Source organism: Podarcis raffonei, chromosome 15 (assembly GCF_027172205.1).
Source record: "Podarcis raffonei isolate rPodRaf1 chromosome 15, rPodRaf1.pri, whole genome shotgun sequence".
In the NCBI taxonomy this organism is placed as follows: Eukaryota; Metazoa; Chordata; class Lepidosauria; order Squamata; family Lacertidae; genus Podarcis; species Podarcis raffonei.
The window spans coordinates 12,547,690-12,575,092 of record NC_070616.1 but is presented as its reverse complement, the minus strand read 5'-3'; the positions used below and the strand labels follow the sequence as shown (position 1 = coordinate 12,575,092).

General features: G+C 45.8%; 1 protein-coding gene across 1 annotated transcript; it reads right to left on the bottom strand.

Annotated features, from left to right (window-relative positions):
* Nucleotides 1–22,923, bottom strand: MYL10 (myosin light chain 10). Its single transcript, XM_053367921.1, has 7 exons — nucleotides 22,802–22,923; nucleotides 14,180–14,269; nucleotides 12,792–12,867; nucleotides 11,681–11,785; nucleotides 6,867–6,945; nucleotides 2,081–2,129; nucleotides 1–338 (listed from the first exon to the last, which is right to left on the bottom strand). The coding sequence occupies exons 1-7, from the start codon at nucleotides 22,802–22,804 to the stop codon at nucleotides 240–242; spliced, it is 501 nt and encodes a 166-aa protein (XP_053223896.1). The 5' UTR covers nucleotides 22,805–22,923; the 3' UTR covers nucleotides 1–239.
* Nucleotides 22,924–27,403: the final 4,480 nt, after the last annotated feature.

Here is a 27,403-nt window from a genome sequence, read left to right as displayed (position 1 = left end):
ATAGATACAAAATGGTATCTTCCGCTTTTATTTATAAAAATGCCCAAGATTATCTAGCACGGCCTTCAACACTCTGCTGCTCCCCAGTTGTTTTCTACGTCTGATGGCAGTTGTACTCCAAAGCATGAGGAGGGCCTCAGGCTGTTGAAGCCTGGTGAAATATAATGGTTTTCATCTCACTCGGCTTCTTCTGAGGCAACAGTGAATAGCCTTCTCTCGATGGATCATCTCAGCATCTTCTAGTCCTTCTCTTCACCATGAGTGATAACGTAAACAAGGTTCTTGTAGTCCAGGTTGCCGGCAGGATCTGGAGGGAATGCGGTGAACGTCTGTTTCATCTGAGGAACAGAAGAAAGAAATAAAGATTGGAAAGGACAGGATGGGAATTGCATCTCAGCTGTCACAGGAGCGTGCTGGTCAGCAACCACACAGTTCAAAGACTGATTGCCTACCTCTGCTCTACCCGTTAGTTGGTACCATTGAAGAGAACCACTGTAATCATGCAGGAGGCATATTTCTCAGAGTGCTGGCTGCAGCTCAAGGTTCCACAAATGGACCACACTCCACTCTATGCTGATGTGGAACCTTCCATAGGGAGCTGGTGTCAAACAACAACATTGAGAGCTAGTGTGGTGTAGGGTTAAGAGTGTGGCACTGGGAGACCAGGATTTGGCCATGAAGCTCATTGGCTGACCTAGTCACAGTCTCTCAGCTTAACTTACTTGTCAGGATAAAATGGAGAAGGAGCAGAACTATGCATGGGGGAGCACAAGAATTATTGAAAAGCATTGAAAGTACTCAATAAAGAAGATTGGAAAAGGTTTATTGAATATATGGGAAATAATTGTGTACAGCTGAAAACGCTGGCAGCATCAAGATAAATTCAGCAGTGTAAATAAGTTTTGTTGGATGCAATAATGGAATACTGAACGGTATAGTTTTTGTAAAATATGCAGGGATTTATGATATGTAAAATGAACCACAGAAAGAGAAGAAGGGAAGTCATTGATATGCTAAGGATGTAAAATGAGTATCTTAAATTGTAAAACAGAAAACTTAATTGAAATTATATACAAAAAAGAAAGTGCTCAATAAACTGAGGTTATGCCTCCCCTAGCGTCAGCCTGCCCCCCAACCAAAGCCTGCTCCCCCTAAAGTCCTGCTCTTGGGGGTATTTTTACTTTTTACCCGTGACTTCCCCAACTTTAGGGAGCAATCTCATAAAAAGAGCTCAACAACTTTGGTGGATTTCCAAAAAAAAGCTGAGCAACTTTGTCTGCCCCCCACAAACAAAAATCCATGGCTACACCCATGGAACCATGTAGGCCACCTTGAACTCCTCGCAAAGGAAATAAATGCAGAAACTGGGAAGGTTAGAAATTCCCCCTCTAAAGGACCATCAATCTATGCATCCCAGACCAGCTCTTTCCCCCATTTACCGTATTTTTCGTCCCATGAGGCGCACCGGACCATAGGACGCACCTACTTTTGGGGGGGGGAATAAGGGGGGAAAATGTATTTTCCCCCCAGGCACGGGGCTGGGGCGGGGGAAGCCCGAGCTTCCCCCGACCCTAGCCCCCAGAACAGGCTGCTATCCGCAAGCCGTGGGAGAGCTGCGCGACTTTGCACAGCTTTCCCACAGCTTGCAGAGAGCTGCCCGAAGCCTGGGGGATGCTGAGCTCAGCGCCCCCCAGGCTTCTGGGTGCAGGCAGCTCTCCACAAGCAGTGGGAGAGCTGCACGAAGTCTTGCGGATAGCTTCCTGAAGCCTGGAGAGCGAGAGGGGTCGGTGTGCACCGACCCCTCTCGCTCTCCAGGCTTCAGTGAAAGCCTGCATTCATCCCATAGGATGCACACACATTTCCCCTTCATTTTTGGAGGGGAAAAAGTGCTTCCTATAGGGCAAAAAATACAGTATGTCAAGATAACCAGACTCCCAGGGACTACCCCTGGCAATCTCATGATGCCATCTCAACCATCAAATCCGGAACGAAACAAAAAAATTGGAAATCGTTCTTATCAAATAGAAAAATCTTCACATTTTCAGAAAAAAAAGGGAGTGCAGCATGTAAGGAATCTTACCTCCTCTTCAGTAAACCGGTCTGCCTGTGTCATGAGCATTTCCTTCATGCTGTTTGAAATAAAGCAAATCTATTTAAGGGCCACAGAGGAGGCCACAATTGCAATCTTTTGCACTGTGCTCAAACCTAACAGGAGTACATAGCAGGACGAATGCAGTGCTGGTGCCATTATGGCTGAAGGTGTGGAATCATAGAACTGTAGAGTTGGAAGGGATCCTATTCCAGCCTCCTGCAATGCAGGAATCACAGACCCACTATGTCCCATTGTATCCCCCTCTTGCTAGAGAAGCAACGGCACGTGAACAGAGCCAGGTCAGTGTGTCTAAGGGTGTGACTGATGGTGCTTGGAACGGATGGATTCAAGCGAACTAATTTGCTGAATTAATTCGGAAAGCTCTGAGTCACATCTGAAAGTAGTTTCCGCAATGTCCGGGTGAACCGAACAGGAATTAAGTTACTTTTGTGCTGATTTTTTTGGAGGCCACTTTTTAATTCACACACACGTTTCATTACATTCATTGCAGCCATCATTTCCCCCCCTATCTGTAAAAGGGATGTTGCTGTTTAAGCTTAGGAATCGTTGGGGGAAATAGACAAAACAACTGTTCCTGTTGTATTACATGTGCATTTGGATGTTTTCTTAGTGTTCTTAAGTACATTTTATCCTTCAGGTGAGCAGCTAGTGAAACTCTGAAGTCTGAAAAAAAATTGCCACGTGAATGAATTTTGAATTGAACTGTGAGAATTGAACTGGAGCAGAAGTTGTTCCTTTTTGGAGGGGGTGAACTTGCACTGGAACTAATCCTGTTTGGGAAGGGGAGAACTGGAACTGGAACTCATCCTCTTTGAAGACAGACTTCCCAAGCACCAATAATCTGGTTTGCCACCAAGAGAAATGGGATGCTGGACAAGATGGGCCACTTTTGGTCTCCCTGTTTCCACTGTTTCCATTTTTCCTCCTCTGTGTCCACCTGTCTGTATCTGGCAACTGTCCTAAATCTGTTGACTCCAGTCCATGAAACCTTCTGCCGCAAGACTCTTCTATTGATTTGGTTTCCAAAGAGGCTCCGTCCTCTCTCTCTCTCTCTCTCTCTCTCTCTCTCTTTCAGAAAGCAACCAATGTCACTTGGCATCTTCTGTTCACATGCATCCAGTGTTTTTGGAAAGAATGTGAGGCCAGATTGAGGGCGGCGGGGGTGGCTGAGGTGGTGGTGGCGAAGGAGGAGGATCAAATACAATTTTGAGCTTCAGAAGCACAGCACGGCAGCCTCTGGCACCATTACACATAAGAAGGACTGAGTAAAGAACCCAACAGTTTCCATTATTTATTTTATAGAGAAACAAAGACTCAGATTTTCCTAACTAAGAAGCCGTCAGCTTCCCTGCAGTTGTTGTTTTCCATATTACTTGTTTCTTTGCGGGGAGGGAGGAGACAACAACCCCCAAAATCAGACACATAGAAACAAACTGGGTTTATAAAAACAGCGCCTGCCCTGGGGTCCTGATGGTATCTGTTGCGGCCAGTTTCAGCTCGTTCCAATATTTTCAGTCCCAATATTTGGTTTCCTAGTAAGTCACAGAGAGCTGCGCTTTCTTTTTTTCCCCCAAAAAAGAAATGGCATGGAACAAGTTGTGCGTTAATTGAGATAATCTGGCGCACATTGTAGCCTCAAGAAGAGGTCGGTGGGGCTGTGGGCAGCACCAGTGATGTCTGGATGAAGATCCAAGAAGGATTTGATCCTTCTGTGGCTCCATCAGACTGTCTCCTGCAGTCTTGGGGAAGACACAATTGAGACTCACAACTGGATCTCCCTACTCTTTGCACTTAAACAAAAGGAAAGTGGAAGTTCCTTAGGCACCTAATTCTGATCTTTCTAAGCTAGTGGACTCAGCGGCGGAGGAAGCCGATTGGGCGGCTGGGGTGGCGGGCGTGCCTTGTAGGGCATGCCCTACAGCTGAGGGGGAGGCGGTGGGTGGACCATCTGGGGCAGCGCGGAGCCTGTGGGCGCCCAAGCCACCATGTCATTCCCCTCAGTGGTGACACCCGGGGTGCGGCTCCCCCCACCGTACCCCCCTTCCTCCGCCCCTGAGTGGACTCTCTAATTATAGAGAACAATCCTCTTCATTTTGAAAAAGGGAGGAACAGAAAATTCTCTCTTGCGACAAAGCGTATCTGAAGGCCACTGCAACACAGAATCGAACTGAAAACTGGCCTATTACACCCTTAAGTTCACATGCTGGAAACCTCCTTTGATTGTTGGTTGAGGATTGACATGTAAGTCGAAAGAGGAGAGGCAACTGAACTCGCAATCCCATATCCTCCAACATTTCTCTGATGAAAATAAGGATGTCCTATTATGACAAACCTAGACACCTCTGCTAAAAAGCAGAGACATCACCTGCCAGCAAAGGTCTGTATAGTTAAAGCTATGGTTTTCCCAGTAGTGATGTATGGAAGTGAGAGCTGGACCATAAAGAAGGCTGATCACCAAAGAATTGATGCTTTTGAATTATGGTGCTCTTGAGAGTCCCATGGACTGCAAGAAGATCAAACCTATCCATTCTGAAGGAAATCAGCCCTGAGTGCTCACTGGAAGGACAGATCCTGAAGCTGAGGCTCCAATACTTTGGCCACCTCATGCGAAGAGTAGACTCCCTGGAAAAGACCCTGATGTTGGGAAAGATGGAGGGCACAAGGAGAAGGGGACGACAGAGGGCGAGATGGTTGGACAGTGTTCTCAAAGCTATCAGCATGAGTTTGACCAAACTGCGGGAGGCAGTGGAAGACAGGAGTGCCTGGCGTGCTCCGGTCCATGGGGTCATGAAGAGTCGGACACGACCAAACGACCAAACAACAACAAATTCCATACCTTCTAACACTTCTCTGATGAAAAAGGGATGTTCTAAAGAAAAGTGGACATTCTTGGATCAAATCAGAAACTGGGACGGCTTCTGTAAAGCCAGGACTGCCCCTGGAAAACAGGGACACTTGGATGGTCTGCAGTCCTAGAGGGGCATGCAATTGGATGTGCCTGCCTTCTATTCTAGTCCGTGAGCTCACTTGTGGATGTGAGGTTGGATCCACAATGACTTCCTGCGTTGTTCAGGAAACGAAGCGTTGCTTCTGCAAACAGGATATGGAAGGAAGGAGAGGGCTCTGGCGTCATGTATGTGCAGGTCTCTCACATACGCACATTCCTCGCAAACAAGCGGGGAGGGAAATGGGATATTCTGGGCTTTGAAAATGTGGACTTTGGAGAAGGTGGTTGGCCACACTTTAAATACAGCTAATTTCCGTCACGGTCCAAGTTGGTGCAAATTTGTGGAGTGCTGTTTGGTATCAACAAGGCTGTTATTGGACAGCTGTGGGACACATAATCGCAACACTGTGCTCTCTTGCTTGTGAGTAAACCTCATAAACGTCAAGGGAACTTTGCAACCTGAATCACCAAACTTTTCCAAACGCCATGCCAGTTTTTGTTTTGTTTGTCCACCTTGGAAGGAGGCTGTTGTTGAGCTTCAACATCGCAAAGGACAATGTGCCCAATCTCTTTCTCATCTATCTCTCTGTGTGGTAAGAGTATGGTGTTTAAGGCAATATAGATATCACATATCTTTGCCATCACATTCAAAATCAGTTCCAAAACTCCCAAATGAGTCACGATTTTCCAAGTGAGAGGTGAAAACACGCAGTGGAAAAAATGAAATGCCCCAAAAGGATGTTAATTAGATGAAGGTTCTTATTAAAAGGTCAGTCACCGCCAATGGAGGTGGGGGGGGGGGAGGATTCTGCTGTTGTCTTCCCTTCTTCGCATGGAGAAATGCTATTAATGAATAGCAACCATCGCCTTGAAAGGGGAAAGACTTTCAAAGGGATGTGTGAGCCATGCTAAAAAAATTATTAGAGTCAAATGTCTAAATGCTGGAATTATGTGAAATGAGGCTGAGCATCAAATGCAGCCATGGGATTGATTTAATGGTTTGTTATGTAATGATTGACATTACCCTTGGGTCTAATAAGAAAACAGTATGTTCTGTTGTCTGGTGATGAGCTAATGAAATTGTCTTGTGACTTTGGCTAGGTTGGGCAGGGACCATTTTTGGTGGGGTGTTGTGGACGTCCTTTTCCAGCAAGAAAAACCCTGCAGTTACAAATTACACATTTATATTCCACTTTGTATTATGAAATTGTGGGTGCTCTTGATCCTCCTCTCCCAGGATAAGACTAGAAGTGGCATTAATTGTGTGGATGCAGGTAAAGCAGGAGGGGGAGCGTGGTGTAGTGGCTAGAGCTGCTTCAGTCGCTTCAACACTTTCCCTGATGTGCTAGTTCTCTACATGCAGGGACAGTTTTTGTTTTTGTTTGGTTTACATTGGGATTAATTAGTGTCTGCAGCGCAGAGTAGCGTGCATGGGAGCAAATAGAGGCTGAAGCTGGGTTAAAACTGGCCCAGACCTTTATTGGTCACAGCAAACAGTCTCCCTTGGGAGGTGATGGACTCTCTTTCCTTGAAGGTTTTTAAGCAGAGGTTGGATGGTTATCTGTCATGGATGCTTTAGCTGGGATTTCTGCATTGAAGGGGGTTGGACTAGATGACCGTTGGGGTCCCTTCCAACTCTACCATTCCATGATTCGATGATTCTATGACTTCTCACAAAATCTGGCATTTCACAGGGCAGGAATCCAGCCATTGGGCAGTGCAATACAACAGACTGGCAACGAGTCACAAACTTGACAAAAGCGAAATTAACATGGGGAAGAGATTCAAAATGAAGTGAAGACTTACTAATCTGCTTTCACATGACCTTTTCCTTCTCTGTCGAAAACCCTAAAAGCATTCAGAATGATCTCTTCCGGATCTGTGCCTATAAGGGCAACAAGCAGAGATTTATATTTCCAATACTTCTGTGCACACATATATCTGCTGGTTGACACCACAATGAGCATAATCTGATTTCACTCCACTCAGTTACTGGGCACTTGAGGACTGTAGGATGAATGTGTGAACATACTCCAGTAGAAAGCACTGCATTGTTGGTAGCCCAGACGACTCATGCAAGCCCAGCAAGTCACATGCTAACAGTAAATAAATGATCTCCATTTTCCAATCATCTGTGTAACTAAAGAGCCAACTTTTACCACTTATCACATTAGGGCTTCCCACGAATATTGTCACATACATGCGTGCGCACATACATACGCAATCCATCACCCTCATCATACCGCAACCTCCTGTGCTGCTTACAGAAGAAGACCAGACCATTAATTTCTGCATTATCCTAGAAAATGATCCCTATATCAACATTCACAGTCGTCTATGGAGAACGTGGGTGGTGCTGTGGTCTAAACCACTGAGCTTAGGGCTTGGCGATCAGAAGGTCGGCAGTTCGAATCCCTGTGACGGGGTGAGCTCCCGTTGCTTGGTCCCTGCTCCTGCCCACCTAGTAGTTCAAAAGCACGTCAAAGTGCAAGTAGATAAATAGGTACCGCTCTGGCGGGAAGGTAAACGGCGTTTCTGTGTGCTGCTCTGGTTTCACCAGAAGCGGTTTAGTCATGCTGGCCACATGACCCGGAAGCTGTCTGCGGACAAACGCCGGCTCCCTTGGCCTATAGAGCGAGATGAACGCCACAACCCCAGAGTCGTCCGTGAGTGGACCTAATGGCCAGGGGTACCTTTACCTTTACGGAGAACAGAACTGACACTTAAGCCACCAACAGTCCCGTCTCAGTCCTACAAAGAAACTGGGCAACCAAGAGAACAATAGCAACACAGGAGAAGTAGAATATGTAGAATTAGCAAATTTATCTAATAGAATAAGAGATCAGGAAGATGGAGTATTTAAGGAAGAGTGGGAAATGTTTGGAGAATAACTGAATAATCAGGTTAATCTGGTTAAAACTTTAGCAGGGTTAGTGTAAAGTCTGCAGTGTAAAGTATTAAATATATAGCGGGAAGGGAGAAATATGAATATATGGGGAAATCACAGTCTGTTCCACTGCTGAACAGCTCCTACTGCCAGAACGTTCTTCCTGCTGTTCAGGCGGAATCTCCTTTCTTGTAACTTAAACCATTGGTTTGGCTCCTATGCCCTGGAGTAGCAGAAAACAAGGTTGCTCCATCTTCCATGGGACAGCCCTTCAGGTATTTGAAGATGGCTATCATGTCACTTCTCTGTCTTCTCTTCCCCAGACTAAACATCCCCAACTCCCTCAACCACTCTTCATAAGGCTAGGTTTCCAGGCTGCCCTCCTTTGCACACCTTCCACTTTGTCAGGTGCAAAGGAGAACAAAGATCCTTTTTTTTAAAGGGAAATTCCCTTATTCCGAATAGGATTCCTCGCAAGAAAAGGGAAAAGTTGACAGCTATGGATCCCGTGCTTTTAATAAGTGTGGAGTAGAAGGAATCTCACCCCGTCAAGATTAATAAATAACAAGATGAAAGTTTTTTTAAAAAAATTATTAAAAGATGATCCAAAAAGAACTCCCTTAATAAAAAAAAAAAATTATGACTATGATAGACCAACACGGCTACCTACCTGAACCCATTAAGATTGTTTGACTGCTAGTCACTGCCACCTTCTAGGTTTGTGGGGCAGCCCACAGGGAAGGAGAGAGAAAGCTTGGTTGTTGTTGGGGGCTTTTTTGGGGGGGTAGGTTGTAAAAAAAAGAAGGGAAGATCCATGGCTATGCATCCCCCAGAAATTATATGCCAATAGCCAATACAGTACGATCACGTCTCGCGCACAATTATCTTGGGTTATTTGAAACCCCGCAAATTAATTGCTTGCAAGGCAGAGAGCTTGAAAACTCCTTTGAGCCGGGTTCTCCCGCTGCGGAAAGAGCTTGTTAAGTTCTCATACTTGCTTATCAGACTCTGGGAGGCTCTTGTGAGATATTGTGGGGACTCAAACGGTCCTCCAAGAGCCTGCACAAGAGCCTACCAGAGCCCGGTAAGCAACTCTTAGAAACTCTCTGCCTTGCTTGAAAGCTAAGGATGGCCATACGAGGGTGGTTCGGCTATGCACATTTTTGAAAATCCCTGGAACATAAGCCCAGCACAAGTCACTTTAGAGTCATAGAATTGTAGAGTTGGATGGTACACCAAAGGTCATCCAGTCCAACCCCCTGCAATGCAGGAATCTTTTGCCCAACATGAGGCTAGAACCCACGACCCTAAGATTAAGAATCTCATGCTTTACCGACTGAGCTATCCCAGGTCTGTAGACACGATGACACTGTAGGGATTGTAAATGGCTTTCAACTATTGTGTTTTAACATTGTAATGCATCCAAGGACCTTTGAGTGAAGGGCAGGTGATTACTGATGATGATGACAATGATTTATACAATTAGCTGTGCTAGAAATCTGTTAAAGCCATCAAAGCACTGTCAGCGCAGGAGCAAGGAGAGAGAGAGCTGGAACTCTAGGAAGAAGCTGGAAACTTTGGTTAGTGATATATATCCCACTGCCAGATGAGCAGCAAACACACCCACCCTCCCGAAAGCATTCTGTGTTAATGTCAGCCACATGGGCCTCTGCTCCACAAAGAGCTGGAGGAAATGCAATTTGTATACCACGCAGAGATGCCGCGCTGTCCTCAAAGAGACCACTTTGTGCACCAGCTAATCAATAGGGAATGCTTGCTGCAGAATTCCACTTCAAAGCTCAAGAGTCCAGCAGGATTACAGACCGCAAACTGCTTCTTTTATTATTTTTTTCACCCAAAGACAGGATGGCAGGGAAGACACCGCCGCAACACTGATTATTTTTTAAACAAATTTTAGAGATACCAAACTGGCTAGGCAGAGCACAACAGCAGCAGAGGAAGTGGACTTCTACTGAGTCAGACCATTGGTCCATCCTGTTCAGTACAGTACGATCGCGTCTTGCGTGGGGGTTACATTCCAGGGACGGCGCCTATATGCAAAAGTGTGTGTTGTCCCAAGCGAGCCAGCCACCAGTACAAAGTAAGTGGACTTAACTTTTTATTAGAAATAAACAGGATCTGAACTGGAGGGTCAGGCCTAATGAGCACAGCAACTCTTCTTTCGTAGGTCTTGCCCCCATGAAGCAGTTGCAGAGACTGAAGAGCCCCACCTCCAGGGTTTCCCCAAGCAATCTGAGACTAAGCCTGCATGCCTGTCTTTGCTCTTCTCATTTCATGCCACTTCTTGTCCTGGGAGACCATGGGGGAGGGGAGCTGGTCGCGGAAGGAGAGGGAGACACCCGTGCCTCTTCACTAGCCAGACTCATCTCTGCCTCTTGACCCCTCTCCTCTCCAGCCTCTGCTTCTGCCTCCGCTTCTGGACTTCTCTCTGCCACAGACTCTCCCAGCTCACTAAGCCCTGTTACCTCTTCAACTTCTGACACCACTTCTCCCCAGTCTTCTCCCACTTCTCCCTCTGACCTCTAATCACCAATTCCCGAGCTCTGAGCCTTCTTCCTTTGGGGGGCTGCCCAGCAGGGGTGGAGGAAGGGGGCGGTGGGTGCTGTCCGCCCCGGGTGTCACCACTGAGGGGGGGGGTGACAAAATGCCAGGCGGCACTCACTGCAGGGCCTGCCGCACGCCCAAACCACAGGTCTCTCCTAGGAGTGATGCAGTGGCTTGGGTGCCCGCAGGCTCCACACTGCCCCAAACGGTCTGCCCACTGCCCCCTCTCAGTTGTAGGGCTGGCCCCGCCCCTGGGCACAGGGCACACATACCGCCCCAGACGCCCGAACGGCTTGCTCCGCCACTGCTCCTCAGCTAACTCCTCCCACCATTCCTCTGAATTCAACCAGTCCATGACATTGGCATGTATACCTGAACCATCGCTCCATGAACAAAAAATTACAAGTTGCAATAGCTACATTCCAAGCATACCTCGGATTCATACCAACACCAGCAGCTGCCCTTTCTAGGGTCAGACTTTTTGTCCATCTATCCTGGTGCTCATTACTCTGTTGGTTCAAACAAGTCATTTTTGTTAGAATTCCTGCTTCGTGATTGCAGTCATGGGATTGTTGTCTATCACATGACGGTGTATGTTTTGACTCCACAGAGTGGGAAGTGACGGAGACAGGATGTTTGCATTACTGTGTTCCGTGAAGTGGAACTATTGTCCTTTGTTCTTTTTTGTTGTCTGATGCTAGAGAGAGAGGGAGCCATGTTGCAGTGCTCCTTGTGTGTTTATATGTAAATAAAGTAGATTAGCCAAAATGCTGAGATGCTGAGGTCTGTTACACAAGCTGCGAAGACTGCGGATCCCCAAGTGTGCCGATGTCTGATGGCATCGGTCGGTGTGATGTTTGGGCAGAAGAAAGCTTTTGAAGCTCCCGAACAAACGACCAGGAGGGAGAGAACATGCCAGTCGGACATGTGACTCTACCAGGGTCCTACTTGAGTGTAAGACAAGCTCCTGACAATTTTTCCATGTCACCTGCTATCGGGTCCTTCTGACTGGAGGGCCAAGGAATGAACCTAGGACCTTTACATATGCAACATGTGCTCTGCCATTGAGCCAGTTAAACTGCCAAGGCTCTGCCCCATGCAAAGGATTCTGGGAACTGTTTGTAAATAGAGATTCGCACACGCCATTTGACCACTGGTTTCCACTTACCTTTGAGCTTCTCACCAAACATAGTAAGGAAGACAGTGAAGTTAATGGCCCCTGGAGCTTCCTTGATCATTTCTTCTAACTCTTCATTCTTGACATTCATGCGACCTATGAGAGAAGAGTGTTCTTGTCACGTGACAGTAAATGGAAATGGTGGCATTCAGCCATGAAGAAATATATAGTTGTAGGTGTGTGACATCATCCAGAGATCTGCACACGCACCTGCACGAATGATACGCAAACCACCAGTCCAAAATCTCTAACCTAATATTTTCTTTTCTTCAAAGTTGAATAGAGCTTGCAGCAAAGTGTAAAAACCTTAAGAGAATGAAATTACTGCTCATATTTTGAACCCGGGGACACTGTGGAAAACTCAAGAATTGTCAGGACAAGAAGAAGGCCACAGGATATGGAATGACTCCAAATTACAAGGATTACGGGTAAAGGGAAAATCAGTTTATTGGCAGATGTTATTGCCTTCTAACTAATGATCCCAGAAGTGGGAGAACCTGAGGTTTTTGCAGAAATTTATTGGTTTGGTGGAGTGGCAGGCTTGAAAATAAATAAGCTGGAATTAGAAATAATGTTAAACCTTTGGTGCAAAATTGCAGACCCAGGTTGGCTGGGTTTACCATATGGCGAAATACACTGAAGTACTTGGGAGTATTTATTCAACACTTCATGCACCATCCCATTTTCTGTGTCGTCTCTGATTGGCTAGTATACACCAACTAACACAAGAAGGTTCAGTCTTCCATCTTGATTCAAAATGGTATCCAATTTGATCCAAACATAGATGAAAACCTGCTCCTTGATCTCAGGAACCATCGTGAAGAAGAAAGAAGAAGAAGAAGAAGAAGAGGAGGAGGAGGAGGAGGAGGAGGAGGAGGAGGAGGAGGAGGAAGAAGAACCGGGCTCAGGGTGGCTAACATCAAAATATATAATACATCAAGACATAAAATTCAGCAATCGGCTGAAATACATCTTAAAATCGGATTAAAATAAAAATAATGTGGTTACCAATATCCTAAGAGACGTCCAAACGCACAGCAAACAAACAACTTTCCAAAATACATATTAGATGCCAGTACACACAAAAGTTTGTGCTTTTTACCCAATGCAGCAAAGGTGTCTCTCAAGTCAGCCTTGTCAATGAAGCCATCTCGGTTCTGATCCATGATTGTGAAGGCCTATTGCGAAATACAAAGAGTGAGAGATTAGGGGTGGGGGATATTGCTTATAACTGTGTTGAATCCAACAAGGTGGAAAACCCTCCATAGCCGCCAGCATTTCGTAAACGGCTAACTGGGGTCCATTAATTTCAACACGTCTGCAGTAAGTAAAACTTGAATGGATTCAACACTTTGTGTATGCTTTCAAAACTAAAATACACATTTTATATGCACCTTGTTACGGTTTTTTGAGCCAAGAACAATATGATGAAATTTGGAGAAGTGTATGGAGGCAGTTGGAGGGTGGATGGCAGCTAACAGATTGAGATTGAATACTGACTAGACAGAAATACTGTTTTTGGGGGGACAGGAGGCGGGCAGGTGTGGAGGACTCCCTGGTCCTGAATGGGGTAACTGTGCTCCTGAAGTACCAGGTGTGCAGCCTGGGAGTCATTTTGAACTCACAGCTGTCCATGGAGGTGCAGGTCAATTCTGTGTCCAGTGCAGCCGTTTACCAGCTCCATCTGGTATGCAGGCTGAGACCCTACCTGCCCACGGACTGTCTTGCCAGAGTGGTGCATGCTCTAGTTATCTCTCACTTGGATTACTGCAATGCGCTCTATGTGGGGCTACCTTTGAAGGTGACCCGGAAACTACAACTAATCCAGAATGCGGCTGCTAGACTGGTGACTGGGAGCGGCCGCAGAGACCACATAACACCGGTCTTGAAAGATCTACATTGGCTCCCTGTTCGTTTCTGAGCACAATTCAAAGTTTTGGTGCTGACCTTTAAAGCCTTAAACTTCCTTGGTCCAGTATACCTGAAGGAGCATCTCCACCCCCATCGTTCTGCCCGGACACTGAGGACCAGCTCCAAGGGCCCTCTGGTGGTTCCCTCACTGTGAGAAGCCAAGTTACAGGGAACCAGGCAGAGGGCCTTCTCGGTAGTGGCACCCACCCTGTGGAACGCCCTCCCACCAGATGTCAAAAAGAAAAACAACTACTGGACTTCTGAAGACATTTGAAGGCAGCCCTGTTTAGGGAAGCTTTTAATGCTTAACAGACCATTGTATTTTAATATTTTGTTGGAAGCCGCCCAGAGTGGCTGGGGAAACCCAGCCACATGGGTGGGGTATAAATAATAAATTATTATTATTATTATTATTATTATTATTATTATTATTATTATTATTATTATTATTGGCTAACTTCATTGTGGTCCATGTATTAGTTGAGCAAAATCAGGTTGCTTTGCTTAAAAACATAGACCAAACGAAATCCCCACACATCCCAAAGTCAAGTGTTTTGCACAGCCTTAGGGAGAACTTACCTCTTTAAATTCTTGGATCTGGCTTTGATCAAACATAGAGAATACATTGGAGCCACCTCCTTCCTTCTTGTGTCTGGCCATTTTGGGTGCCTGCAGATTAATAATGAGAATATTATTATTATTATTTATTGAATTTATATACCGCCCTATACCCAAGGGTCTCAGGGTGGTTCACAGAATAACATCAAGTTATAAAACCACAAAATACCTAATAAAAATAAAAACAACAACGCAATAGCCCCCCACCAAAAAAAAACCCCATCACATTTTAAAAGGCTATAGGATGTAAATCAGATCAAGCAAAGGCCTGGTTAAAAAGGAACGTTATTGCCTGGCACTTAAAGGTGTATAATGAAGGCGCCAGGTGAATTTCCCTGGGGAGAGCATTCCACAAACGGGGAGCCACTGCAGAGAAGGCCCTGTTCTTGTGTTGGCACCCTCCGGACCTCTCGAGGAGGTGACACATGAAGAAGGGCCTCAGAAGATGATCTCAGGGTCTGGGTAGGTTCATATGGAAAGAGGCGGTCCTTGAGGTATTGCGGTCCTGAGAATAATCCTGGGAGGGGGACTGTACCCAGGCACCCAGGCACCCAGGCAGAGCGTGACTCTGGTCCTGATGAGAATTCAGACTAAAATGAATTCCACTTCAAAGTTGGAGTCCAACAGCATTACAGACTACAATCCACCCCAGTGATTTCCCTGTCCCTTGGGCCAGGCCCCCCAGCAAGGGTAGACCAGCTAAAAATATTGACACAGGATTTAAAATGAATACATGACCTCATTTTTATGTTAACAACAGAAATGATAATATTTGTACTTGTTGAGAATATTAAGACCTTAATGACGAATATCAATAAGGTAAGCACCCACACAATCATAGCTGGACTAAATGCACACATTAAACTTGTATATGTAATACAACACAATTTGTATCAGCAACAACTTTGTTGCATTCACATGGCGTTCACTTACGACAACATACGAAACCTACAAATGTTTCTGCACATAAGATCTCCCAGTTTGCTCGGAACGCACAGACTTTGTATCATAGCTGTCAAGTGTCCCTTATTTGAAGGGACAGACCCTTATTCCAGCGCCATGTCCCGCTGCTGTCCCTTATTGATGGATGTCCCTTAAATGTCCCTTAAATGATGTCCCTTAAATTTCAAAGGAAGCAGCTCCTCTTCCTCCCTCCCTGCTGGCCAGGGAGGAGGGAGGCCCCAACTGTGTTGCTTGGCTGTGTTGCTCACCCAATAAGAAGTCTAAGAACGACTGGGGGGTGGAGCTTGCATGCCTTGTGTGTGGCTAGTTAATGCAAGCCGAGGGGTTTTTTGAATGCTGGATGCCATTTTGTTGCACATGCTGCAGCAAACTTTGCAGTGCAAAGCCAGGTCGGGGAGCCATCTTAAGTTGAGGCTGCATAGACCTTGTGGTGCATGTGATTCAGATTCTATTCAGTTGAACCTCTGGTTACAAAGTTGGCTGGACAGTGTTCTCGAAGCTACCAGCATGAGTTTGACCAGACTGCAGGAAGACAGGAAGACTGGAGTGCCTGGAACAGGTGAGGCTGCAGGTCCCTTATTTTAAAGGCTGCTGGTCCCTTATTTTCAAATCTGTAAGTTGACAGCTATGCTTTGTATGCGATGAGGAAGTGCTCCTTAAAAGGAGGAGGAGCTTTGTGTGGATAGCGTCATTATATAGTTTAGACATTAGGTGGCGAGAGACCTAATTCGGGTGCCAGTTTAAATGTAATATTGGGAGGGCCCAGGTAAGCCCTGACTATTGATGATGAGACATGGCTCATGTACACCATTTGAATAGCAATGCCCATCAACTTTGAGGACACCCAGCCCCCTCAAATATTTCTGGGGGAGGGCAAAGGGACCTCAGCCCCTAGGAGCCAACTCCATCTAATTATAACAGGTGGAAAGGAGTCAGGAGTTTCTTGTTGGTGTTTTTGTTTTGAGAGAGACGACAAAGTTCTTATCTAAACCCTTTTTACTGTTTCTTTTCCTCAGTTATCTGTCAGGGGGTTCAAAGGAGTTGTAACTGGGACCACAGTAAAAAGGCGAGCAAGGCTGGAGCTAGAGTGGGATAGGCCCCTTCTCCCCCCCCCCTCTTTTTCTGCCACACTTTCACCCCCCAAAAAAGTTACAAGTGTCATAATAACGGACCTGGATTTTTGAGGATTCTGCATTGCTGTCGTTTTTAAATTTAAGAAAAACAAAGAGTTAAAAAAATATACTTGAAAATAAATACTTGAAAATAAATGAAACAGCGTGCAAAGATAAAACCAGAGGCTGATGCGAAGATGCATTATCCTTCCTAAGGATTTTCTCTGCGATAATTGTTTGCATTTCTCCTGGCTGCCAGGCTTAGGAAGTGAGGGAAGAAATGAGAGCAATGGACTGACGAAGTTGAGCAGACTGTGTGAATCATCCTTGTCACCCTTGTCTCCAGGGACTGAGACAGGACGGAGACTGTGTGTGTCAGCAGAGAGGGGGCTAAACAAAACTAAGACCAGAACCAGAGGCAGTGTGGAGCAGTGGTTAGAGTGCTGGACTGGGACCTAGGAAACCGGGGTTCAAATCTTCACTTGGCCATGAAGCTTACCAGTCATTGCCCCTCATTCTGACCTACCTCGCAGGGTTGTTGTGGGTGTTAAATGAGGAGGGGGAGACCCATGTATGCCGCCTTGAACTTCTTGGAGGAAAAGGTGGGATATAAATGCAATAAACAAACAAACTTGCAGACAGCTGGTGAAGCTGCATGTGGGAAGATTCAGGGCGAGGGAAAAAAATAAACGACTTCTTCATGCAGTGCATAGTTAAACTATGGAACTCCCTGCCACAGGAGACAGGGATGGCCACAAACTTGGTAGGCTTTATAAAAAGAGGGGCGCTGGAGAAATTTGTGGAGGAAGTGGCTGTCAGTGGCAGCATGGTGGAAGGCAGCAAAACTTCTGAACTGGCTGGAAACCTCAGGAGGGGAGAGGGCTCTTGTGTTTGAATCCTGCCTCTGGGCTTCCCATCGGGGCATCTGGTTGGCCACTGTGAGAACAGGACGCTGGACTAGATGGGACCCTGGCCTCGTAGAAAGAGCTGGAAGTCCCCTGGAGAGTCCTGCCATCATCTCTGTTTCCCTCCCCCAGGATTCCATTTGGATCCGGTGTGCTGCGATCTTTTGATCCTCTCCTTTTATGGACGGCATTCCATACCTCTGATCATATTTTTTTTTTATTCCTCCTTTTCCAGTTCTAGCTATAATTAGATGATAAATCTAATCCAGGCTTATGCCTCAGTTCACGGTGTCACGGCAGAGATGCCGGCGAAGTGACGTTTAGGGGGATCCAAGAATGGAAAAGAGAGTTTTGTGTTCCGATTTAAAAAAGAAAGAAAGAGAGAAAGAAATTCATAGGGACAGTGGGAGGAAAGGGGAATTATTTGCCTGTGCAGTGGGGGGGGGGGAGGAATGTCTTCAATTTCAGGCAGCAGGCAACTGCCTGCCAGGACAGAAGCTCGGAAAGTGGTGGGGATTATTTAGCTGTGATTCCTGCATTGTGGGGGTGGACTAGATGGCCCCTGGGGAACCCTTCCAACTCTACAATTTGATCATGCTATGGCATATAAATTTCCTGAAATAAATAAGGAAGTTCATTATCTACCCTGGAGGAAAGCGGACTGCAAGGGCCCATGGCAACAACTCTCCCACATCAGACCAAAGCTTTGGCATACTCTTCCCAAGGCGGCCAAACAGATGCCCACAAGCAAGGCTTAAATCTGATGGCATCCCCTAGTTACCTGTGCCCAGCACCTGGTGTTCAGAGATAGACTTCCTCTGAGCAAGGAAGTTCCATTTAGCCATCTTGTCCGATAGGCATCGATTGGCCCAACCTCCCGATCATCTTTGAATAAGAACATCCCCGACTGATGGGTCGCACAAACCCTCCTGAAGCTGAACCCTTGCGCACAGGGGTGACATTTTCCCCCCCCCCCCGGAGCGGAGGTGGTGGATGTGCACTCTTGCTCACACTGAGAGCCAGTGTGGTGTAGTGGTTAAGAGCGGTGGACTCGTAATCTGGTGAACCGGGTTCGCGTCTCCGCTCCTCCACATGCAGCTGCTGGGTGACCTTGGGCTAGTCACACTTCTCTGAAGTTTCTCAGCCTCACTCACCTCACAGAGTGTTTGTTGTGAGGGAGGAAGGGGAAAGGAGATTGTTAGCCACTTTGAGACTCCATAGGGTAGTGATAAAGCAGGATATCAAATCCAAACTACTAAAACTACTCTTCTTCTTCTTCTTCTTCTTCTTCTTCTTCTTCTTCTTCTTCTTCTTCTTCTTCTTCTTCTTCCTGGCTTCTCTCTGCTGCCACCAAAGCTGCCACCACTGTCAAGGTGGCGTGAGGTGTGGTGTCGGCAGAGGAAGCGAGTGAGGAGGAAAGGGAGCGAGCATCTGCCAGGGAGAGGCTGTGGCAGGCGAGGCAGTCAGCTGAATTACGTGGCAGCGCAGAACCAAAAGACATGCACCCCGATTTTCAGCTGGAAAATGTTGCAGAGGTTTACAAAAGGTTTGCCTAGTCCTGCATCCGGGTCATTCAGGAAAGCAGGGTTGGAAGGCAGTAGCCTTCTCCCAGGGAATAGGGAAATAACTTCCCCTATGAGGAAGGGTTATAACATTCCCCCCACCCCAGGGTTGCCATATTTCAGAAAGTGAAAATCCGGACACAAAAAACATTTTTTGGCAAATTTGTTGAGCTTTTCGTGAGGTGGGGGGTGTGTGTGTTTCTGTCCAGATAATATTTCTGACAAACAATCCCAGATATGTCTGGGAAATCCTGGATGTATGGCAGCCCAGTTATATTTTATTAAATTTTCAAAACAATCCCAGATACACTCCAATACATAATGATTTTTTTCTTTGGTTTTGTCGACTTCCCACCCTGTTTTCCATGGTGTTTTTTTATTTCTCCCCCTTGCTGCACCATATCTTCTCTCACCACAACGACAATACAATGCTCTCTCATTCCTCCTGTTCCTCGTGGTTCAAATCCAGCTCGCGAATTCATCATACTATAGTATTTCTTTAAATAATCCGAAAAAGACTTCCATTCATGGCTTTTTAGAGGCTTTTTAGTATGGGGGGAAAGGCGAGGAAGGGGGGGGGGATAACAGAAATCTATAAAATTATGCATGGAGGCAGGGGAGAGGAAATGAAGTTTTTCTCTCTGTCTCATACCACCACAACCCAATGGGGTCATCCAAGGAAGCTGATTAGCAGGAGAGGGAGAAAAGGCAGACGGAAGATTTGTAGGGTCTGAAGAGAAACTAACGCATGAAAGTAGACAGGGAGGAAGTTTGTCTCCTCCTCACAAGACTTGAACTTGGAGATCCTCCAAGCAAAGTGGATGATTCAGGACAGAGAAAAGGGAGGCAGCTCCCTCTGCAATGAACCCGCTGAGGAACCGGCTACCAAAAGATGAACTCCACGTTCACCCATTTAAAGTACTACGATAACCGCTGTAAACTGTTGTAAAGCCCTAAACGGCCTCGGTCCAGTATACCTGAAGGAGCGTCTCCACCTCCATTGTTCTGCCTGGACACTGAGGTCCAGCGCCGAGGGCCTTCTGGCAGTTCCCTCACTGCAAGAAGCCAAGTTACAGGGAACCAGGCAGAGGGCCTTCTCGGTAGTGGCACCCGCCCTGTGGAACACCCTCCCACCAGATGTCAAAGAGAAAAATAACTACCAAACTTTTAGAAGACATCTGAAGGCAGCCCTGTTTAGGGAAGCTTTTAATGTTTAACAGGTTATTGTATTTTAGTGTTTTGTTGGAAACCGCCTAAAGTGGCTGGGGAAACCCAGCCAGATGGGCGGATATAAATAATAAATTATTATTATTATTATTATTATTATTATTATTATTATTATTATTAAACAATCATGGCTTCCCCCAACGGATCCTGGGAACTGCAGTTCATTGAGGGTGCTAGAGTTGTTAAGAGACACTTTTTTCCCTCACAGCTACAGCTTCCACGTGAAGAAGGGTTGCTTGTTAAACCACAAAGGGAACTGCTTCTAAATTTGCACAAATTGCATACATCAGAATGAAGTGGTAGAGGCCGTGCAGCGACGTGTTGGGCTAGGGCCCATGAAGCTCGCTGGGTGATCCTGGGGCCAGCCCTTATCTCCCAGCCTAACCTACCTCACAGGGATGTTGTGAGGAGAAAGTGAGGAGAGGGGAAGGACTGAATAGCTGCTATTCTAGGATTCCCCTTCCCCAGCCCTCAAGATTCAGGGCCGCCGCAGTTCCCTGCCTTGCAGCGATTATTGTCTTACTTCTGACAACAGAGGTTTGTCTCCCAGTAATCGTTTGAAAGTAGCATTACAGAAAGAGCTGAAACTTTACGATGCTATAAAACCCCAGTAATATTTATAAATCCTTTTAAGACATCGTAAAGTGTGAGAGGTGGGGAGGGGGCAGCGGGGGGTGGGGGTGAGGGGCGGAAAGCCTCCCTGCAGAGCTCATTTGGCATAATTACATGTACATTTCTCTCTGATTAATAAAGAATGATCGTTTCCTTATGTATAGACGTCCTCGGGTTGCTTTCATTAAGAATATTACCATCATGACTTGGGATAGGAATGGATTTCCCCCCTACCCTTTTTTGCCATTTTGAACATGTTTGATGCTTCCCTGAGACTCTGTGTGCTTCAGAAAGTATTTTTTAAAGCAAAATTATTATTATTATTATTATTATTATTATTATTATTATTATTAATCCCTCTTTCCAGTTTAAAAAATGAACAAAAAGCTGCTTACAATGCAAAATAACCACAAAGATAAGAAGAGGAGGAGGCCTTCACAGAACTTGGAGAGAATCATAGAATTGTAGAGTTGGAAGGGACCCCAGGGGTCATCCAGTCCACCCCCCATGCAGAAAATGCAGCTAAAGAACCCCAGGCAGATGGTTATCCATCCTCTGCTTAAAAACATCCAGTGAAGGGTAGAAGGCTGGAATAGTGCTGTACCCAAAACTCCCACTTCTCAAAACATTTCTTCTCCTGTGAAAGAGCCTCCCATTTTTTCCTCCCTCCAGAATTTTGGTGGGTTAACCCTTGAACGTAGCTTATCATAGAGAGGTGACCATCTTGCAAAGCACCCAGAAGGCTCCCCCCAGTTTTCTATTAAACATTAATCCAGCACCCTGCAGCCTCCCTAGCTGCCCGCACTTATTTATCTTGTTTACTGAAAAGCAGTTGCAGACAGCTTAGCATTTTAGACGATCTGTAAGCCTGTTTTCTGTTAATCTCTCTGATCTGAAAAATCCTCATGGGAGAAGTTACTTCCTAATGTCTTCCCCTGAGCATTATTTTCAGGGGAAAGGCTATGGCTCATGGCAGATGAAGGTGATGGACTACATGGGCTTGGCAGAAATGACGAGCAGAATCCGAAACCAGGGAAGTGAAGCGGCGGAAGAAGAATGGAAAAAGTTCAAGGACTATCTAAAGAAATACTACAAAATTAATGACAGTTAGAATGATGTTGGACTAAAGTAAATGGTTACTATTAGCAATGGTTAAGACAAGGAGAATAAGGATGATTAGCTTAAATTTATAGTAAAATAAGGGAAGATTTGCTGAGTAATTGATTAGAATTTGGAATACAGAAATGGGAGGCATGAGGAAGTCGAGGAAGAAAGGTTTAAGAAATTAGGATATGAAATGGTACTTGTTTCTTGTTCTGTTTTTGTCTTTTGTTTTTTTTATGTATGTTTTGTTTGTATGGTTATAAAAACTGTTTAATAAAAATATTTTTTTTTTAAAAAAAAAGGCTATGGCTCAGTGGTAGAGCATTTCCCTTAGGTCCCAAGTACAATCCTCAGTATCTCCAGTTGGGCTGGAAGAGAACCCTGCCTGAAACCCTGGAGAGCAGCTACCATTCAGTGTAGACAATACTGGGCTACTTGGACCAATGCTCTGAGGCAGTTCCATGTGTTCCTTATTGAAGCTGGGGTGGCTGTCTTCTGAGCACCTGAGACTGACACCGTCACAGATTTCTTCTTAAGGGAAATATTTCCTTATAGCTAAAAAAAAAAAACTAAAAAAAAAACCCACCCCTTTCAGAACTGATTTCTTTAAAACTGACTTTAAAAAAACCCACTTCACTTTAAAAAAAGAATGGTAAACGACTGTCAGGCACAGAGCAGCCAGCCTCCCCACCTTCCTATAGAAAACCCAGCTGAGGATATCCATTAGGTTTTCAGGAAACCTGGGCACCCAAGGAGGCTGCAGAGCGCAGGCTGCCAGAGCGATGATTTGCAGCATGAAATAAAAGCCTTCCCTGGCCACCTGGAAAGCAATGAAACCCTTGCCCCCTCCCCCAAGAACGTAACCAAAATGTTCTTTTCCCTTTGATAATTTTGAAATGCAATTTTTTTGTTTCTTAGTAATTGAAGGAGAATGATTAAAAAAAAGAAACCAGGACAAATTTTTGGCCACAGCACCAAGGAGGAAAGGAAGAAGGAAGGAACTGATTGCGAAAAGAAGACATGAGTTGCACAAGATTAAATATAAGGATGAATTTGCTTTGCCTCCTAGGGAAGGGAAGGAGGGAGGAAGGAACCTACCATATTGGAGTTCTTCAGCGCTGCTATCAATCCACCAGCCAAACGACACAATGACTATTGTCCCTCTATATATAGCAGCATTTGGGAGTAAAAATATGCTCAGCCCAAGTTTAGACAATAGATGTGAGACTGGAGAAGGGTAGCAACCAGACCACACAGCCATTCCAGGCATTTCGTCCCAACTGGTAGCCTTGCTTCCATAGAATTAACACCTGGCAGATAACTCTTTCCTGAGAGCAGTGACAAGAGCAGTTGCAAAAGTGAAATTCCACATGGGCAAGATCTTTGGGAGAGAAAAGGATGGGGAGGGGTGTTTTCGTGTACAACACTGATCCTCTAGTGGATCAGAACCTGGTTAAGAAACAGAAAGAAGGGAGTAGGAATAAATGGACCATTATCCCAATGGAGAAAGTGGAGTTCCCCCAAGGAATCTATTCCGAACTTAAAAATGGTAATGCTGGTGGTCAACAAAAGAGGTTTAAAAACTGTCTCAAGGCAAATCTTAAAAAATGTAGTATAAATACTGACAACTGGGAAACACTGGCCTGCGAGTGCTCCAATTGGAGAACAGCCTTTACCAAAGGTGTCATGGGCTTTGAAGACACTCGAACTCAGGAAACAAGGGAGAAACGTGCTAAGAGGAAGGCACGCTTGGCAAATCCACACCGTGATCAACTCCCGCCCGGAAACCAATGTCCCCACTGTGGAAAGACGTGTGGATCCAGAATTGGCCTCCGCAGTCACTTACGGACTCATTGTTAAAACCGTGTTTATGGAAGACAATCTTACTCGGCTATGAGTGATCGCCAAAGAAGTAGAAGAAGGTGTTGGGACCTGTGCTTTTTAATTTGCTCGTAAGCAATCTCAAGTTAGGGATGAGCGATGAAGGGGCCAAGTTTGCTGATGATACAAAATCGTTCAGGGCAGTTGAAACCCAAAAGGGGTTGTGAAAAAGCCCCAGAAGGATCTCTCCAAATTTGAGTCAATGGTTAGTAAAACGGCAAATGCAATTCAGCACAAACAAGTGTAAAGTGATGCATGTCGGGGCAAAAAAATAAAATAAACCCTAATTTCACATATACGGTCATGGAGTCTGAACTGACTGATCAGGAGCAGCACTTTCAGGTTGTAGCGGATAGTTAGATAATGTGTGTGGCAGCTGTGGAAAAGGCAAATCCTATTTAGGAAAGGAACTGACGATAAAAGTGCCAGTAATCCTACAAATCTATGGCGTGGCTTCACTTGGAGTGCTGTGTCACCTTATCTCAAAAAAGGATATTGCAGAGTCAGAAAAGGTTCAGAAAAGGGCAAGTCAGATAATCAAAAGGATGGAGCAATTCCCGGAAAGATGGGGGCATTTGGGACTTTTTAGCTTAGAGAAAAAGGTGACTAAGACGTTCATAAAAATATGCGTGGCATGGAGGAAGTGGGTAGAGGAAAGCTCTCTCTCTCTCTCTCTCTCTCTCACACACACACACACACACACACACACACATACACACCTCTCATGACACTAGAACTTGTGAACATCCCATGGAGCTGAACGTCTGAAGAGTCAGGGCAGAGAACAGAAGGAAATTCTTAATGCGGTGCATGGATACTCTATGGAACAGGCTCCTGCAGGAAGCAGTGATGGATGGTCACCAGCAGGAATGACTTTCTAAATGTTTAAGACAAATGAAGTTCTATTTTGTTATGTGGGTTATATGGGTAAGATTTAATAAAAATACATTTTAAAAAAGTTGTTGTTGTTGTTTAGTCGTTTAGTCGTGTCCGATTCTTCGTGACCCCATGGTCCAGAGCACGCCAGGCCCTCCTGTCTTCCACTGCCTCCCGCAGTTTGGTCAAACTCATGCTAGTAAAAAAAAAAGTAGACAAGTCAAATTCATGAAGGATACAATACAATACAATAATCTTTATTGTCATTGTCCCATACAGAACAACGAAATTGAAAAAATCTGCACCAGACATTCAAAAACCAACTATCCCAGCTATCCCAGCCTGGTTAACCCCCTAAAAACTCTGATACCCCATAATTAAATACAATATACTCCCACGGAGACTACCTTACACTGCATTTAAAACCAAAATCACATTTGGATAGAAACTGTTTCTCAGGCGGCTAGTCCTAGTCTTTCTAACCCTGTACCTTCTTCCAGAAGGCAGAAGCTGAAAGAGATCATTTCCGGGGTGCGCACTATCCTGCACTATCTCTGCAGCTTTCTTATGGCACCTGGAAGTGTAGATTTGATCCAAGGCGGGAAGAGTGCACCCAATTATTCTCTCCGCAGTCTTTACAACCCTGGACAGCATTGTTTTCCCCCTGACCGTCCAGCTCCCAAACCACACACAGAGACTGTAAGTTAATACACTCTCAACAGTATAATGGTAAAATGCCATCAACAGGTCCTTTGAGTGATTATTTTTCTGGAGGATTCTCAGAAAATATAACCTTTGCTGTGCTCTCTTCATCAAAAAGTAAAGACCTGATGAAGAGAGCACAGCAGAGGTTTTATGGGGATATCGATGGCTTCCAACCCCAATGGTTATGCTCTGCTTTTGAATACCAGCTGCTGGAGACAGAGGAGGGGAGAGGGCTCTTGGGCTCACATCCTGCTTGGGTGTTTCCTGTAGACATTTGGTTGGCTGCTGTGGGACTGGGTTGCTGGACCAGGTGGCCCACTGGTCAGATCCAGCAGAGGTCCACTTATAAAAGTGTGGCTTTGAGTGCTTATATCTGCTTGTGGCAAATCCCGGATGCTTCTCCCCCCCATAACTGCCGTCGTGACTTTTGGGTCGTGACTTACAATGGTGCAACAGCCAAGCGCAGGCTTGTGGCTGTCTCTTCCGCTGAGCCCGTAGAGCCAGTATCTAATCTGACAAATATGGTGCTCCCTTTCATCCTCCAAGGTCACTTTCTGTTACTTACAGCTTGTCGCACTGCGTCAAGAGGGATAATCTGTCATGAATGAGAAGCAGACTAATCCAAACAAGCGTGGGGGGCAGGTGACATAATCTGATGTGGCTGTGGAGGAATGCCTTGTTATGTCCACGATGTGCATTTCCATTTGGTATCTATTTTTCTACAATAAGCACAGAGCGTTGGCGACGGGGTGTGTGTGTTAGAAACGTAGGAAGCAAGGCCGTCCAGTGCTGAGTTAAATGGGAAGCTGTCCTCGTCCCGACTCAGACCGGTGGTCCATCTATCTCAGTATCGTCTACACGGACTGGCAGCAGCTCTCTATGGTTTCAGGCAGGGGACATGCCCCCAGCCCGACCTGGAGATGCCGGGAATTGAACTTGTGACCTCCCGCGTGCAAAGCAGTTACTCTGCCGTTGAGTTACAGTTTGTTCCCCTGCCTACCTTTCTCTTTTTGTGTCCATTCATGGACACAATGGCTGCTGCAGAGCTACCTTTCAAAAATATCCTCCATGTATCAAAGTGCTCCTGGTTTGCTCCTCACTTACATATTGTCGGGGGGGTTGGTGGGTCAGTCTAGATGATGCCCTGAGGCCCCACCAGTTCTTGAGATCTTGTCTCTGTGAAGGTAAAATGTACAGTGGTACCTCGGGTTAAGAACTTAATTCGTTCTGGAGGTCTGTTCTTAACCTGAAACTGTTCTTAACCTGAGGTACTACTTTAGCTAATGGGGCCTCCCGCCGCCGGCACGCCACCCCACGCAATTTCTGTTCTCATCCTGAAGCAAAGTTCTTAACCTGAGGTACTATTTCTGGGTTAGCGGAGTCTGTAACCTGAAGCGTCTGTAACCTGAAACATCTGTAACCCAAGGTACCACTGTATAACTGCAAGCTTGTCAAACCCAGCCCCTTTGTCTAGATAATGGTTTTGGAGAGACTAGTTAAGTAATGTTATGTACTGAGTTGAATAGGATACAAAATGCAGCAGTCTGATTGGTCCTAGAACAATAGGATTCAGAATGCAGCAGTCTGATTGGTCCACAGGAGCCACCCAATCCAGCTCCAGGTGGAAGGGAATCCGCAACCTGATTGACCTACAGAAGAATCCCGGAATTAGCCAATCATGTGGGGCCCATTGTGTAAATAATGTCTATAAAGCAGACATTCCTCCTCACCACTATGAGCTGAATAAAGAGCATGAAATCCACTCTCGACTCTGAGTTTATTTCAGTAACACAGTTACCATAACCAAAGGAGTTGCTCTGTGCCATAGAACAAATTGGTGGGCCACCTCCCATCCCGCAAACCTTGCTGCTAGCTAGGAGAATGAGAGAGAGAGAGAGAGAGAGAGAGAGAGAGAGAGAGAGAGAGAGCGCGCGCTGGGCTGGAAGAGCAGGCTGGAAGCTGGAGACACAGCGACCTGCTTGCTCTGTGCTGGACTGAAAGCTGCAACCAATCAAGAAGCAGAATCTGTTGGGTTCTTAACAGACCCATGCAGAGCTTGTCTGATGCCCGGGGCAGGAGCCTTGTTAGAATAATGTTATAAACGCAAACAAAAGAATCAGCCAGTTCCTGGCAGGGATGCTTAATTGCCTGAGGCCTGGGGCAAGCGTACCTGGCGCACACCCCCTCTGCCTGGGCCTGGGTGTTGATGCTGTGAGACCTTCCATTTTATGTCCAGGT